At 35.2% G+C, this 17,931-nt stretch overlaps 1 protein-coding gene across 4 annotated transcripts; it reads left to right on the forward strand.

Moving 5' to 3' along the window:
- Positions 1-1,356: 1,356 nt before the first annotated feature.
- LOC110733827 lies at positions 1,357-16,221 on the forward strand. Of its 4 annotated transcripts, none has more exons than XM_021913908.1 (8): positions 1,357-1,598; positions 1,758-3,089; positions 6,303-7,623; positions 9,900-10,179; positions 12,728-12,835; positions 12,922-13,200; positions 14,574-14,717; positions 15,547-16,221. In XM_021913908.1, exons 2-8 carry the CDS (start codon positions 1,922-1,924, stop codon positions 15,733-15,735), a joined length of 3,489 nt encoding a protein of 1,162 aa, XP_021769600.1. In that variant the 5' UTR covers positions 1,357-1,598; positions 1,758-1,921; the 3' UTR covers positions 15,736-16,221. The 4 variants fall into 4 exon arrangements, with proteins under 4 accessions (XP_021769600.1, XP_021769614.1, XP_021769606.1 ...); XM_021913922.1 differs by having other exon boundaries at positions 1,764-3,089; XM_021913914.1 differs by having other exon boundaries at positions 1,357-1,593.
- Positions 16,222-17,931: the final 1,710 nt, after the last annotated feature.

Consider the following 17,931-nt stretch of genomic DNA (forward strand, 5'->3'; position numbering starts at 1 on the left):
CTCTGTATTGTAAAGGGGTTGTAATTAGTTGTATGGGAATCGTTTGAAAAACGTGCAAAGCTGAAGTTTGGCAATGGAAATTGGACGATTTACCAAAGTAAGCTTAATTCACAAACAATTTTGTAAAGTAGACGCGTGGCAAAACTATTTACCAAACTAAGGGTTTGGTAATTTCCATGGACAATTAACCAAACCAAGCTTAATTACAAAACAATTTTGTAAAGTAGACGCATGGCAAAACTATTTATAAAAACTAAGCTTCCACGGGCAACGTTTTATACCTTGGTTTTTTTTTTTTTTTTTAAAAAAAAAAGAAAAAACAATTTGTAAAATGCTGTCTCGGACAGCGTTTTACATTTGTTTTTTTATTTTAAATTTCATAATTTCTGATTTAAAATTTTCTTAAAAAAAAACCAAAATTTTGATTTAAAAAAAAAAAAAAGTTCGTGAAACGCTGCCTCATACAACGTTTCACTAACTTATTTTTTTTTATATTTTTTTTTCTAAAAAAATAGATACTCCACGTTCTCCATTGAAGCATACTCCACGTTCTCCATTGAAGCAGCAACCATTACAACATTCTCCATTGAAGCATACTCCACGTTCTCCATTGAAGCATCAACCATTACAACATTCCAAGGTTTATCATCAAATTTTATTGACGGTAAGACCAATTATTGAAAGATGATCAATTTTGATCTTTCGAGCATAGTTTACTTTTGAATCGAATTTGCAATCAATATGAAGGAGCTATGAAATTGGACCTTTTTTCCCTAAAATTTGTGATTTTTTCGAGCCTAATTTTGGAGGAATCAAATTTGGTTGCTAATGCGTTGCTGAACCCTATAATGATAAGAAGGAACTATGAAATTTGCTAAACCCTATAATGATAGGAAGGAACTATGAAATTTGCTGAACCCTATAATGATAGGAAGGAAGGAACTATGATTGCTGCTTCAATGGAGAACGTGGAGTATCTGATTTTTTTTTAAAATAAAATAAAAATAAGTTAGTGAAACGCTGCCTAACTTATTTATTATTTTTTTAAATCAGAAATTTGGTTATTTTTTTTTAAAAAAGTCAATATGTAAAACGCTGTCCCAGATAGCGTTTTACATATTCAATTTTTTTTTTTAGAAAATTTTAAATCAGAAATTACGAAATTAAAAAAAAAGTCAACATGTGAAACGTTATCTGGGACAGCGTTTTACAAATTGTTTTTTTAGAAAAAACCAGGGTTAAAACGCTGTCCATGAAAATTTAGTTTGGTAAATAATTTTATCACGCGTCTACTTTACAAAATTATTTTGTAATTAAGCTTAGTTTGTTTAATTTTCCATGGAAATTACCAAACCAAAAAACCGAGTAATAAACGGCTCAAACTAATTCGTGTCATCATATTTTTTTTATTTCCCCACTTATTTTTCCCCCTTTCTCAACTCTCTCTCTCCTCGTTTGTTTAATTTCTTGCCCTAATTAAGAAGATCTGCGCTTTTTTCTAGGGCTTTCTTGATCCTAATTTCAACTCCTATTTAGATTGTTTTCTCCAAATGTTCTTTCTATTCTGTTCAATTCAAGTTCAGCTTGATTGAGGTCAGGTATCTGATTTTTTGTAGTAATTTTTTTGAATTTATTATTAATTTCTAACTTGATCTGGGTTTTGTGAGTCTTGCATTGTTTGTAGATTTGCACCATTTTTGTTCAATGTTTCAGTTTAGTGCTAGATTTTTGAAGATTAACTCAATTGGAGGTGTTAGTTTCAGGATACCTGCAATGTGACGAAGAACAACGGTTGAATTAATACATTTTAATTCATTTTCAATTGTTCGAGGATGTTTTCGCTTAATTTGAGTTGAATCTTGTTTTGAGCTGTGTTTGAAGGGGGCAAATTGCTGCCTGATTTGTTCTTTTAGTTGCTGTAATGGATAATACAGGCTCCGTTGATGTAATTTTGGAGTTTTTGCAAAAGAATGGATTTTCTCGGGCTGAGGCGGCACTTCTCAACGAGTTGGGTAACCGGCCCGATAATAATGGGTTCCAGAAATTAACCCTTGAAGAGGAGAGGGGTAAGAAGGCAGTAGAAGAGAATGTGGAGTCGATACCGGTTCAAAATCACGAGTCTGGTTCTTGGAATAGTTGTGACGTTTCTAAAGAGCTTATTGTCAAAGAAATAGAGTGTGGGAGCACTAGTCATGGTAAGAAGAGTAAGTGGAACTCAAACACATCCATTGTCGAACATAGAACTTCTGGTGAAGCAGACAGAGTGAGCGAGAAAAACTTCTCTTTCTCGAAAGAATCTGATGATACTGTTCTTGATTTATGTACTTGGAGGAATAGTCAAAACAACGGCACTGGGGATCCCTGTAAAAGCAGCAGTAGTATTGTGAATTCTGGTGTTCTTGAGTTGCAGAGTAGTGAGTCATCTAATGCAGGGAAAGTTGATTTGCGACCTGATAATGATAGTGCTTTCCCGGAAAAGCGATTGACCTGGGTTTCTAGCTCTGGTAAAGCGAGTGTGGATACAAATTACAAGACTAACCAACCAAGTGAGCTTAAAGATGTTGACAAACGAAAACGAAATGACATTATGCAGTCTAAAAGCAATTTTGGAGATGAATTGGATTCCAGAAATGAAGAGGCTTCGAATTCCTCATCAGGTCAATGGAATGTATGTGCAGTGAAGACTGTCCTGTCGTTTTCTAATATCAATGTTCCAACCACCAGTGATAGTGTTGCTGATTCTGGCACTAAGGAAGGTTTTCAGAAACCAGACATGGTTGACATTAGAGCAGCTATTAAGGAGCAAGTGGATGAGGTTGGAAGATCTTTATATCTCGCAAAGCTTCATGGTACGTGTGACAAAAAGGATCATGACTATTCGGGTTTCTCTCTGGTTTCTGAAAGTCAGAAGGAAGATTACCCAAGGTTGCCTCCTGTTAGACTCAAGTCAGAAGATAAGCCTGTGAGTGCTAATTGGGAGGAGAGATTTGATAATGATGGACCCAGCTTGAAGTTAGGTAGTGTTGATACTACTTATCTTTTAGGTTCGTATTTGGATGTTCCCGTTGGCCAAGAGATAAGCTCATCAGGTTAGCTTGTCAATTTTTATTTATTGCAATCCAGTAGAACTGTTAAACCCTTAGTTGCACATGTATGCCAACTTTAATATATTTCCTTTCTAAATGCACAATGATGTGGTGTTCTGAAGCTTCTCCAATACATGTTCAGTTCTTGGAATAATCAGTTATATGTATATTAGTTCCAAGAAATTTTGCAATTTAATTTTTTTTTTCAGGCTTCCGACTTTTTCATTGGAAAATAATGAATTTGTTTAATAACTTAGTTATAATCAATTTGGGGCCTCATGCGCTTAGTGACTCATAAAAGTTCCAGCATCTGATGGGTAATGATCTCATGAAGGAAAACATGGAGCTTTTTTTTTTTTTTTTTTTTTTTTTTTTTTTTTTTGTTTTTTTTCTGTGTGTGTGTACATGAGAGGGGGGGGGGGAGGGTCTAATTTCTTGTGGCTTGTTTATTGTGGGACCTTGCATGGGATTAGGTGAATTACTGAAATAGTAACATATATGCCAGTAAACATTGGTTGGCAACCTACGATGCTAAGAATGAGAGAGTGTAGCAGATCATTTCCTAACTATGTTGCCCAGATAGGGTCATGGATTGAAAACGGGCATATGTTCTAGTGTTAGACATGCTTAGGATCCATTTCGGACATTGGGACATTGTTCTGAATTTGGACTAGGATTTGGCAATTCAAGTTACATGAAATGTGCTCCTAATATTTGTAAGACTTGTGTATATGCCTTTCATGATACACATATATATATGCACACAATTTAGGCTGACTTGTTTGCTAGATATATTGGATAATCTAATGTCAAGCTCATTTGAACTCTATCACATAACTTTCTCCTCTCTCCTCTCTCCTCTCTGCTCTCTGTTTTTGTAATTACTTTTCACTAGAATGTGCTCAAGATTAACGAGAAATGGAAGCGAAGTTGTTGGGTATGGGTTTTATCTCCTTGTCAATGTGTGGAGTGTTCGACATTATAAAATGAAGAGTCTAGCTTTTTAAAAGAGATAGTAGGTTTTATTTGCCTTCTGTAATTGCAGAGTAATAGCTTGCCCTTTCCAATTCTCTTTCCTGTGCCAAGTTATGACTACCACCTCCACAAACTCACCTCCTCTGTGATATAGGCCACAATTGGTTCCCGTTACCCCTTAACTCATTCCTATCCTTCAAAGCTTTGATTTAGCTATGAAAAATATGTAGGAATGTTGTCTTGAGCTATAAGGATCCATGTGTTTGATGGATGTAATGTTGTATTTTCATCAAGAAGGTTGAATCCATATTCTCTTAAGTTCTTAGAAATTCCGTGTCACACATATTGCGCTGTATAATTTACAGCTGTATTTAGGAAAGAGAAGAGGGGGTGAATGAGGGGAAAATTTTTGAAGCGGTATGTGTGTTTGAGTTAGGAAGGATATGAAGTGTATGGATTTGCATGAGGATGAATCATTGGATCGTAAGGGATGGAGGAGGAAGATTTATGTTGATGACTACACGGAATAATCAAATTTAGTTCATGTTAGCTGACCCCACTTATGGGATTAAGGCTTTGATTGATTGATATGTGTGTTTGAGTTGTTTTGATATCATCTTGACCACTGTCATTGCCTTTGACCATGTTGAATTTATTGGCTGATTATATAATTCTATTTAAGGTCCAATTTGTCGCGGGTATATCTATATAGAGGCTAGACCTACATAGTTTCAGAGGTTTGATGGTTTTATACTGATTTGAAGTGTTGAGTTGCTGTATCAGATCTTGATTACTTAAATTCAGCATGGGTATTATACTATTACGGGATAAACAATCAATGTGAAGAAATCAAATGGGGGATAGCCAACCTAAAAAGATATCTTGATCGTCAAATACTGTAAAATATTGCACTTCATTCTGGATTATCAAGCTTGCTTTTGTGTTGTTCATATATTTTCCAAAATTTAAAAGAAAAAAAAGTGTGAACTTGGATTTCCATTGTATTTAACAATCAAATCTTCTTCTATGAAAAGCATTTGGATCTGGTTTCAATAAAAGAAGTGATTTCACAAAGGTCAAGCCTTTAGAGCCTGGATCATAATGTTATGCTCGATTAAATTAGTATATGTATTTCTTGTCTCTTGATCTTTACGGGAAGCATGGAATATTAGTGCCTATACAAGGATCCAGTCTGTGATTTGAAACATGGAGAAAGGAGAGCTTGTTGTGGGATAAGAGGTGGAATTTGGGGACATTAGGTGTGGGGCCAGCAAGATGTGAATGGTTGTCTCAGTATCTCAAGGAGATGTCTCTTATCATCTGCGAATCAGATCTATGATATAACTCTTTCCAAGGTCACAAAACTGAGGACTTCCATGATGTGTGTTCTAATGAATCAAAATGATGCGTTAATCGTAAACTGTGTCGTGATACAATTATAATGTTATTTAAAAAAAAAAAAATTCATATTCATTGTGTGCTATTAGAGTAGACTAGTAGGCTTAGAGCCGTCATAGAGAAGGGGTAATATTTCACTATTTCTTTATATAGCAAGTAACTTTTTAAGTGAAACACGTGATGTAGTGTTCAATGCAAGTGGGGAAGGGGGGATTCGGTGTTGGAATGTGTGATTCGGATGAGATTGTGGGTTTTGAAACACCTCATAATGAATTGGATTAGTTCGGTACGGTCTATTGAAAATCCTTTATGTCACAGCTGAACCGAAATTACGCAACTATATGTTTCCTCTTTGCTGCTGAATAAATTGTGGTCAGTATTTTCTTTTTTCTTTTTAAATTGGAAACTCAAAATTTGTCATGTGTAGTAATGATTTAGATATGCTAAGTTTTGCTGTTTTCGTGTGTTTATCCTCTTACCGCTTTTTTGCATTTGTGTCAAGCCGTATGCTGTGTGCCTGTGGAATGATGCTTGGAAAAAACATTATTTGTTTATTGCTTGACAAATTCCAAATTTGGCATGGGAACTGAATCTTGCTTTTGTTGTCTGCTCAATTATTCATCTGTGCATTTTTTCTTCTTGTTTCTTTTCCCCTTTACTTCATTCCCTTTTTATGGTGGACAGCTCCTTATGACGATTCATGTTAACCCCAAATGAGTTTGGGATTAAGGCTTTATTGTTGTTGTTGTGGAATCCTTAGTGACTAGTATCTTGCTTGGTTTTATTGAATAGCTCTTTTGACATCTTATAAGATCTAACTTGATATATAATTTAATGATCCAGGTGCCAAAAGAATGACAGGAGGCAATTGGCTATCAGTCAGCCGGGGTATAACAGAAGATGCTTCAGATATGGTATCTGGCTTTGCAACAATTGGTGATGGATTGAGTGAATCTATTGATTACCCTAATGACTACTGGGACTCTGATGAGTATGATGATGACGACGATGTTGGATACATGAGACAACCTATTGAGGATGAGGCTTGGTTTTTAGCTCATGAAATTGACTACCCAAGCGATAATGAAAAAGGAACTGGACATGGGAGTATTCCAGATAATCAAGAAAGAGCTATAACCAAAGTGGAGGAGGATGATCAGTCTTTTGCTGAGGAGGATTCTTATTTTTCTGGTGAGCAATATATTCATTCAAAAAACTTGGAGCCTATATCAGCTTCAGATGATCCTATTGGACTGTCTGTTACAGAGGTGTATGAGAAAGCTGATGGTAATGATATAATTGCTCATTATGATGGGCAGTTAATGGATGAAGAGGAACTGAACCTGATGCGTTCTGAACCTGTATGGCAAGGCTTTGTGACGCAGTCAGATGACTTGATCATGTTGGGGGATGGCAAGGTTATGAATGAATTTGGAAGGTCTGTGCTAGATGATGGGTGCATTGATGATGACCAGCATGGTTCTGTTAGATCAATTGGTGTGGGAATCAACAGTGATGTTGCTGACTTTGGCAGTGAAGTACGTGACAGTTTAATTGGTGGAAGCAGTGAAGGAGACTTTGAGTACTTTCATGATCATGAAATTGGGTTAGGTGCACCTAAACATCCTCAAATTAGGACAATCAAGGACAGGAAGAAAGCATCCAGGCATGATTCTGATAAATATTTGCTGGAAGCTGATAAAGATACATGCTTACAACTCAGAAGTCATTCAGATGTGGGGTTTTCATTTGCTCCTCCTGCGAGAGGTGAGCCTGCAGGCTCTAGTAAACCTATGTGGTCAAGCAACAACAATAGTGTGGGTGATGAACATAATGATTGTATAAGAAATGATGGTATGCTTGCATCATGGAAACATAAAAGTAGTGGTTCTTCACCTGCCCGAAGTCCTGAAGATGAAACTAATGCTCCTGTTGTAAGATCAGCAGAATCAACTCCTTCTACACTCTCAGACTATGCGTATGTTGAAAAGGAGCGTGTGAAAAGGGCAGATGATAAAAAGACAGCAAGTATGAGAGAAGATGATGTTGGAGCATGTTTAGAGGATGAAGAAGCTGCTGCTGTTCAGGAACAAGTAAGGCAGATAAAGGCCCAGGAAGAGGAATTTGAGACTTTCAATTTGAAAATAGTGCATAGAAAGAACAGGTAAATCCTTTCTTGCAAAAGAACTTTTAGATCTTTTATTCTATGTATCATATATAATGGAAATTTGAGGAATTTGTCTTCCTATTGTTATCGCGATTAGTTTTGAACCCTACTAATTGTGCTTCTTGTTATGATTTAAGAGTTTTTTTTTTATTTTTTTTTATTGTGAAGTATAAGGGAAATGACGTAATGAATGGGTTGTAAGTTGTAAGAGCTGATATAGTTCAGTGATGGCTTATTAAAATGTTGGTGTTTTAGAAAAAATGATGTATCTCAACAACCTATCATGAAATTGTGTGGGGGAATTACATACTCCATTATGGCCAATTGGCCATTCATGATGTAACAACCTTTAAATGACTCGATTTTATAAATTTGCATATGCGTCTAATGTAGGATTTAGGCCTGATCTTCATTTTTGTTTCTCTAATCCACTCTGGTACTGTGCACTTACATTAAACTTACTCTGGCCTGTCTCTGGACATGAATTTATTATGTATTAAATCCACTGAATATTCTTCATATAAATCTCACTTGCTTTTATACTTTTCCCTCAAAACACAGAAAAACAAAATAGTAGTTAAAAGTGAAAAGGAATTGTGTATAGTGCATGGTCAAAACCATAATGGTGAGTGGTGACCTTTTGGTAAATTTGATGTCAGATAATTTTCCCCGTGTCAAGAAATGAAGTGATATGGAGGTATGTTGACCAAAAGATTTGAATAAACCTCAGAAGGGTTGTCAGACATGGCTTTAGGCAGAAATGTGAGGATGAGAGAATAGGAGTGGAGCCCTTTTTATTGATGTAGGACTCTTCCATTCTGTTTACTTTTTTAGACCAACCATTTTATGCAATCTTGGTGCAGGAAGTGTTCTTGTTGCTTCAATTTTTTTTGCTAACCTGAATTCAAAAATGCTGATCTGAGATGGACTAAATTGTCTTCATTGGAAATTATGTCGTGGTTCTGGATAGACTTTTTATGGTTTTACTTTTTACTATTATTTCTAGATTTTATTTTATTTTATTTTTTTGTAAGTTGCAGTTTAGTTTTGTAGAAAGTACTTATCAAAATTGGTGTCAGATTTTTTGCACTAGCCTTGGAAACTTGTTTTCAGGTTTCTTCCCCTCCCATTATCAGGGCCGTTAAAGCAGGCCTAGTAGCCATTCTCTCTTTGTAGAATATTTTGTGCTCATCTTACTCCCGTTTCTTTCTTTAGGGTTAAGAATGGTGATAATCTAATTTGGAATTTACATTTAAAGAGGTTGCCTCATGATAGGGTGTAGGGAGGAACTTACTATTTTGACGGGTATCTTTGATTCTGTCTGTGTCTCTGATTCCCTGGTGTGTGGTATGCGGATTTGTCAGGATCTTTTTCCCGTCGCACCCTTTATAAACACCTTCTATAAATGCTTATTCATCATCTTTTCCTTAGTCTACTTTCTTTTGGAAGGCTAAGTTTTTGAAGAGAATGAAACGCCTTTGTCTGGGTTGGTAGTTTGGGGAAACTCTATACTTGTGATAATCTACAGGTTAGAAGTTCGTTTAATGTTCTTTATCAAATGTCAAATGAATAAGTTAACAGATGAAATAAAACATACCAGATTTGTTGTTGTTGTCGTCGCGGGGATCGGAGGGGGGGGGTGGAGGAAGAGGTTGTAGGGGTTGTGTGCGGTATGGGTTTAGCCTGTATAGTTTATGTATAGCTGATTTTGGTGGCGCTGGTTAATAGGGTGTTGGTGAGGGTGGTAGTGCCTTTGTGTGGGGTTGTATTAGGTTGACGAGGTGGTGTTTAGTTGGTTCCTGTGGTGGTTTACTGGGTTTATTTTCGAGTTGGTACTAGTATTAGCTTCTCGAATATCATTCTGGTAATTTTCCACCATCAAGAGATGGTGATTAAATATTACTGAACCTTGCTTACTGAAATTGATTTTTGAAAAAAGAAAAAAAAAACTTTAAAAAAAAAAAGCCAAAGAAAATTAGCTGTTCTGACTGCTTAGAGATGAGTTCTATGAAATAATCTTATTAAGCATGTAATAGTTTGCTTGTTCTATAAATATTGTATGTTTTGCTAATCTACGGATTGAATAATACAATGCATTTTGGCGCAATTTTTCATTAATTTTGTTGCCCTTCACTGACTTGTCTGTGAGGTCAAAGTCTCTTGTTGCTTGCAATATATGTTTCTTAATCATTTATAACTTTCAAACCTTTTACTTGTGTACAATGTTTCGTGCTTTTGACTTTGGTGTGCCTGGACTTGCTCTCTTTCCCCAGAACTGGCTTTGAAGAGGACAAAAATTTTCATGTAGTATTAAATTCAGTCATAGCAGGGCGCTACCATGTTACTGAGTATCTAGGATCAGCTGCATTCAGTAAAGCTATTCAAGCTCATGACCTGCACACAGGCATGGATGTTTGTGTTAAGATTATCAAGAACAATAAGGATTTTTTTGACCAGAGTCTTGATGAGATAAAGCTTCTCAAGTATGTAAACAAACATGATCCTGCCGACAAGTACCACCTACTTCGGTTGTACGATTATTTCTACTACCGTGTAAGTTATTAATTTATTATAGTACCTTCCTTTGTTATTTCATTGTTCCCACTTTTTATCGTTTTCCATGACGTTTTCTGCATTCGTCCCTTTTGTCATTTTATCTGGGTGTGATAACTATTTCTTCTTTACTATGCATTTAAATACTTCTAACCATGCTACCTTTATTTTTATCTCAAGCTATACCTAATGAGATTGAAAAAATTATGGAAAGCAAGATATGGACTGAATTGAATATGGATTTGCATACAAACCAGGACAGAACTAGGCGATCATTGACTTACACATATTAGGTTTCCTAAACTTTAGATATATAGAGCCAGAATTCAGAAAAAAGTTGTGCTTGCAAATGGAATTTTAATTCGGTCTGCCATCTCAAAGTTGATTTTGGATACAAGGAGTATAGAAAAAATACCAAGTAATATAAAAGTAAGCAAGTTGAGCTTGAAAATGTATCAACAAAAAGGGTTCACACCTTACTGTACAGTAACACTAGGTTGCATGATTATTGCAGCTGCAATTTCGAGCCTTGTGCCTTCTTTTGTTGATTCAATTTTTTGCTTACAGTAACACTAGGTTGGATGATTATTGCAGCTGCGATTTCGAGCCTTGTGCCTTCTTTTATTGATTCAATTTTTTGCTCTAAATTGTCTACAGGCCCAGATGACCCTCTTCTAAGAAAACAATGACCAACCATAGGTTGAAGGATCATGACCATCCTTTGCCCAAATCTTTGGCTTTAGTCTGTTCTCCAAGTCATGTCAGAAGAGTTTCTTATGAGAATTTCAATTCTTAAATGATTTAATTTTTGACAATTAGCCTTTAGATTATGAAACATACCCCTCATTTTTTAGGCATTGGCAACAGGCAAAGTTTACTAGGTAGCAGTTCCCCTTAATTGAGCAAATTGCTTCTTGTTTTTTCTCCATTCTGGTCTGCTCTCTAATTCGCTATACCCCCAGATTGGCCCAAAAAACAAAGTGATCAGCAAGTACATATAGTGGCTATTGGTTTAATTTATATGCCCTCCAAAACTAGTGGGTGTATAACTACAGGTGGAAATTTATTGGTCAGATCACGCAGGTTATTTACAGGCTGAATCTGTTAATTTTTTTCAGGAAGTGGATGTCCATGACTGACCAAAGCATTCTCCTATAGGAACTGTTATTTATTTATTTACTAGTTAATGCCTGACTTATGCTCGGATTTTTCATTTAATACATGGTTAGAATTATCTTTATGCATAATATGACAAATTAATTTTATTTGATGATTTTTTTTTTATTTTTTTCATTTTTATTTGAAAATGTATGATGATTTACTTAGTCGTTTTATTAAAATTAATAATTTTTCGTGTTTTACTCAGTCAAAATTGAATATAGGATTGTGAATGTTAAGATAAGAATTTTCTATCTTAGCTATTCTATACCTTATAAGACTAACTTCTAAAATAACTTTTTTAATTTTTAATTTTTTTTATTTAATTATTAAAATTGTAGGGAAAAAAAAGTTTTTGGGCGGATTTTTTTTTTCATGAGGCGATATCATGTGTATTCTAATGATACTTTTGGGGATTACTTTATATAGTATATAGATATATTATTATTTTATTTTAATTATTTATTTTTTTAATGCATATAATTTTTCTAATTCTTCCGCACCCTCTACTACGATGTTACCAACTGATAAATATGTAATTTATTAGGCTATTTTAATATCTATTGCGAAATTGTAACAGTCGAAGGATGGAGAAAAAGTAAATGATTAATTACTGAGCAGAAGGGAGACATACTAGTTAAGAGTACAACAAGAGAGGGTATAATGGAGTAAAGTAGTCAACGAGGGAAAAAATCATTAGGGTTTTGCTTACTAGTTTCCCATGCATGAATTCTAAATGTGAGGTAATTTTGGTGCAATATAATGTTCAAAATCCAAAAATGTTCACTTGTTTATTTCACCATTAATGCTTAGGTATGAGGGTGCATTCTAGAAATGTTCTTCTGCCTCTTTTCTCTTTTCTTCTTCATGAGTGACCATGTTGTAATGGAGCTTGGTTGCAGAGTAATTGGTGCAGCTGTTCTGTGGTGTATAGTTAGGGTGAGGTGACAGCCAGTGTATACAGCATGTTGAGTGGGGACAAAGTTTAATGCTGATAAGGTAGATGGGAGAAGTACACATGGCAACACTTTAACCTTTCTAAACATCCAAACAAACATTTCTTAGGAAGTACGATATTTATAAACTTTTTAACCAACTGGTACACCCCTATGCCTTCCCTTCCACATCCCTTTCCACCATCACCTTGTAGCCACTAATTCTTTGAAGCAATGCTTTCCAGTGGTGGTGTTTGTAGAACATAACCTGTACTTGCTCCCTTGTTTATTTGGTCTTCAAACTGAATGGGTTCATATATCTATGTCAATATTCACAAGGGTTTCTCCAATAATTTCAAAAACATTGTAACCTGCCAAATTCAAGTTTGATATTAATGTCGTTAGTTTCTTGCTTTATAAATTGTACGATCTAACAAAATAATTTGTTGTTGCAGGAACATTTGTTAATTGTTTGTGAACTACTCAAGGCAAACTTGTACGAGTTTCACAAGTTTAACAGAGAATCTGGTGGGGAGGTCTATTTTACTATGCCAAGATTGCAGGTTGAGAGTGCTATTCTACTTTATGGTGTTACCTTTTTATAGCATGATTTGAAGCTCTTTTAAGTTTATAATTCTTATTTATGCAGTCAATAACAATTCAAGTTTTGGAGGCACTTCAGTTCTTGCATGGCCTTGGATTAATACATTGTGACTTGAAGCCTGAGAATATTCTAGTTAAAAGCTATAGCAGATGTGAAGTGAAAGTTATTGATCTGGGAAGCAGTTGTTTTGAAACAGATCATCTATGTTCATATGTTCAGTCGAGGTCATACCGAGCGCCAGAGGTTATATTAGGCTTGCCGTATGACAAAAAGATAGACGTATGGTCTCTCGGTTGCATCTTGGCAGAACTTTGTACAGGCAATGTAAGTTCCCTGGGTGTTGATCCTGTTTTACTTTGCTGATATAATTATTTTGGTTACATATAATAGTTGATGTTTATACTACTCCCTCCGTTTTTAAATACTTGCTCCATTTCTCCATGCGCGGAGTTTTAGAAGAAATTGGATAAAGTAATAAAATATGGAGGTAGTGGGGTAGGTGTAAGAATAAAAAATTGTAAAAAGCAAAGATAGTTGAGAGAATTGGAGGAGAGAGAATATGACATTAATTAAATATGATTTATGTTGGGTCCACAGTTGAGAGAAATGAGTTAAATATTGTAAAAGCTTTCCAAATAAGGAAATGGAGCAAGTATTTAAAAACAGCCGAAAATGAAAAGTGGAGCAAGAATTCAAAAACGGAGGGAGTATATGATACATTATGTTACTTTGGCTTTGTTCTGTTCATCTTAAAAATAAGAATCTGGAAATACAAGTTCAAATAAGTTTATATGAGTTCCAATTAGCTTATGTGAGGCTGCCCAAGTTCAATCGATAACTCTCGCTAAACCAGCCATTCTTGACATTATTGGTGGACATGTGTCAACTTCTCATGAAATTTTTTCCTGCCTAAACTACTCTAGACATCATTTTCTATCCCTATATATATTTTTTTTCCATGTTTCAAGATTGAAAACTTTAAAATGTAATGAAATTGTGGCTACACATATCTAAAAGATTGATGAGACTAATGAATACCCTCTTTGGATAAAAAATAAAAAACTATTTAAATGCTATGCCATAGGGCTAACCTAGTTCACAACTAAAATAAGATCACATAAGCATTTTATTTATATGATATGTCATCTTATATGTGCACTTGGTGCTATCACTGCTGACTTGATAATGAGACTTTCTTGGATCATCAACTCATGGTCTAAAAATTACAATTGCAAAGTATTTTGGGTTGTAGCTAACAGTATATTCGGTTAATGCTCTAAATACTCCAAAGGATAATATTGTGCCAAAATTTGTCAAGCTGAGTCATTCTACTTTAAAGAGCTTGAAACCACCACTATCATGAAATCATAGTTCGGAAATGCAGACCTTGCATTGAAATTGAGGCTTCTTATGGTGAAGAAGAACATCAACCAGCTATGGAGCTGTGAGGCATAGAGCAGTGTTCCTGGCGTCCTTAATTTTTTATTTTTTTTTGGTACTGCCTTTCAGTTTTGCTGATGACCTTTTTATACTTCTCTCTCAAGTTCTATCTATTATCATTTTACCTTGAAGGATAGTACACTAATGTTTAAAGATTCTTAGTAAATTTGTTGTAGCTTTAATCTTTGCATGTTTTTGTACTGAGATAAAATCTTCTAGATTTAGTAGAGTTTGTACTAATGAAATTTGTCATATAGGTCCTTTTCCAAAACGATTCTCCAGCAACATTACTTGCTCGGGTTATTGGGATCATTGGCCCCATTGACCAAGACATGCTTGCAAAGGGAAGAGATACATACAAATATTTTACCAAGAATCACATGCTTTATGAACGAAACCAGGTAAGTGATTGTTTTGCTTTATCCGTAAGATACAAAATCCCAATTAGAAATGCCATTTAATACTGCATGTTTCTATTACAATGTCCTCTTAGTGAGCCTGGTATTATCGATTATCTAATTTGTTGTCTTGAGCCAGTTCTTTATTTTAAATTGATGGATGTTAGGCATTTTCAAAAAAATTCTGTCACAAAAAAAACCCAGAGTTGAGTCTAGATTACCTTCGATATCCAGGCAAAAGTGAATAATTTTGTTTTCCTTATAATTATTTGTTTCATCAACATCATTTCTAATTCTCTTTTAACCTTGAATCAAGTTAGGCATGAAAATCTTTTATGTTTTAAAGTTTCCAGTTATTTGTCCCTTCAATTACGAAGATGGAGTTGCCATGGAATTTTGGTTTGTTTTCACTATTTACCCCTTGAATGTTCCATTCTTGTAAGTTGGCGACACACCAGCAGGTTTCTGAAATACTCTGTATCTTCATGGGATAGGCCAGGGTGTATTCTGTTTATTTCAAATAGTCGTCAAAGTTTACAATATCATTTAGCATAAATGGGAAAATAAACTTAAAAAGAATCTCAAAATAAACACTCTTTTAACCTTTTTGACATTGTTTAATCAACTCCTGATGATTGTGATTCGGGCTTATTGGTTGTAAGCTTTTATTCGACTGTTTGATCTGATGTCCAAGGTACAGCAAAGTTGGACAAGGGGTTATTGTGTTATATCATAGTGGCCAGATTGTTTTTATTTCTTTGACATTTTCGTTAATGGATATGTTAGTTGAAATAGAGCTTTGGTTTACCGGTGGACACATGTTCCTTTTCAGGAAACAAGCAGGCTGGAATATTTGATTCCGAAGAAGACATCCTTAAGGCATCGGCTACCAATGGGAGATCAAGGCTTCATAGACTTCGTTGCGCATTTACTTGAAATAAACCCAAGAAAGCGTCCATCTGCATTTGATGCGTTGAAGCACCCTTGGCTGTCTTACCCATATGAACCTATATCGTCTTAGAATAGTAAAAGGGCTAGGTCTAATGACGAGCAGGTCTTCCACTGTAGTACCTGTGGTAACCTTTTCTGGGCTACAGAGCCTACCACGATCCAGTTCTAACTGATCATCTTTGAAGGGATCTATGATGTCATTTTGTCCTTCTGCTTGGCCTGCTCAGTGCTGCAACAGGTGTTTTCGGTTCTGTTTTGTGTTCTTCCCCAACTTACAGGCTCAAGTTGTATTCTATCTGAAGCTTTGATTTGCTACTAAACTTGTGTTCTTAGGCCAATTAGTTCGCGCTCATTTTTTCATTTTTCACTTTCTATTGACCCTTTTTTTTTTTTTTTAATCTGAGGGATGGTTTTTCTTCTCTTTATTTTTTCTTTTATTTTATTGGGGTGGGGAGGTAACACTGTAACAGTGGGAGGACTCTTGGAGTTGGGCGGTTGTAAATGTTGTGAAATGTGATTATCCTTCTAGTTCTAGCATTAGTCGATTATGTCTTTCTTTCTTTTGTTTTTATTTTTCTTTATATATAGTTTTTTAATTTTTTATTTAATCATTATTACTTCCTCTATTTTATTTCGTGCTACACGTTTTTGCACACATTTACTTAAATCTTTTTAAATCCTTTTAGTTACCCACCTCCACCCCGTCAATTACTAAACTCATACCCATTAACAGACACAACCACCTCCTCTACTGCCATAGGAGCCAGCTCTACCACCATTACCACCACTACAGCGATACCTCCGCCTTGCCTCGACCACCACCTCGAAATTATTAGAAAAAAATTGACATCGTCTAACTGTTCAACCACAACAAAGGAAGAGAGAGAATTCAGGAATGAAAGAGAAGAGACAAATCAAGAATCTATCCTTGACAACACAACAAGAGAGAGGGAGAACCAAGGCATAATTCAACCCCTAGGAGGTGGTCAAATTAAATTAACTATGGGTTGATTTTGGCACTTCCACTTAATTTGTCCGAGAAACGATAGTGGTAGATCGTAGACTGGTGGATTTTGTTCAATTTAGTGGTGGCGGTTGAGTTTTTGGGTTTCGATGGGGTTGGTAGTGGTTCCGGAGAGAGCAGTGGAGGTGAGTGAGCGATGAAGGTGATTAGTTGTTTCGGTGAGGTTGGTAGTGGGTTTAATATAGAGCAGTGGACGTTGGTAGTGGTTTGGTGGAGATGGGTGGTGAATTTGGTGAGGTGAGCGGTGGCTACGGCATGAGTAAAGGTGAATGATTTGTCTGATATTCTTGAGAAATTGGGGATGAGTAAGGGTTGAGAGGAGGTTCCTAAACATGCTTTACTTGTTATTAAGTGACACTTTTCTCATTTATTTGAGTTTATTATTTCATATGTTTAAGCCAAAATGCGTACATCATTTAATCGGGGTTTTCACTCCATATGTTTAAATAAAAATATGTTTTATAAAATTTTAATCCACAACCTTAAGTTTATTGTCTGACGTGTTAGCCAGTAAGATATTACACTATTACATGTCATTCAATCAAAATTAAATATTAATAAGGATTTTTTATGATGGAAATAATGCAATAACTTGGGGCATTGCTTTGACCTAAACACTAGTTAAGTTAGTGAAAAGAGTAAGATTTTAACTTTGTGCAAAGGAAAAAAAAAAAAAAAAAAAAAAAAAACATTTATGTTGCATTAAGTATTGTGACATTAGCATTTAGGGAAGTGTTGTACATACATTAAAGAAAACAAACAAAATTTGGATAACTAATTTGGATAAGAGGCAAATGTATATGTTAGGATATGTTTCTGTTAATATACTGTATATATTTTATTAAGAGTTTTTGAAAAGTTAGGGTAATGTTGTAAGCCTATATATGTGTGATTAATAATAAAGACTTATCAAGCCGTTTTCTCCTAATTTTCTTGTGAGTTTAACATGGTATCAAGAGCACTCTAAATTAGATAGATTATTTTTTTTTTCACGTTCTTCGTTTCTTTTTTTAGTTTCTTCTCAAACACAAATCCTAGTTTCTCCTCTTAATTTTTTTTAAAGGTTGCGTGAGAATCTTGGTTTGTGCTTTCGCTTTGTGTGATTGTCTTTGTTGCTCTATTGCATGGTGATGACTAGTGGTAATGTTCCGCCTCCTAAGGGCCCTTATTATGAGCCTTTATCTGCGTATTATCTTCATCCGAGTGAAGGTACGAGTGCGGTTATAACTTGTAAATCATATT

Source organism: Chenopodium quinoa, unplaced genomic scaffold (genome assembly GCF_001683475.1).
Source record: "Chenopodium quinoa cultivar QQ74 unplaced genomic scaffold, ASM168347v1, whole genome shotgun sequence".
In the NCBI taxonomy this organism is placed as follows: Eukaryota; Viridiplantae; Streptophyta; class Magnoliopsida; order Caryophyllales; family Amaranthaceae; genus Chenopodium; species Chenopodium quinoa.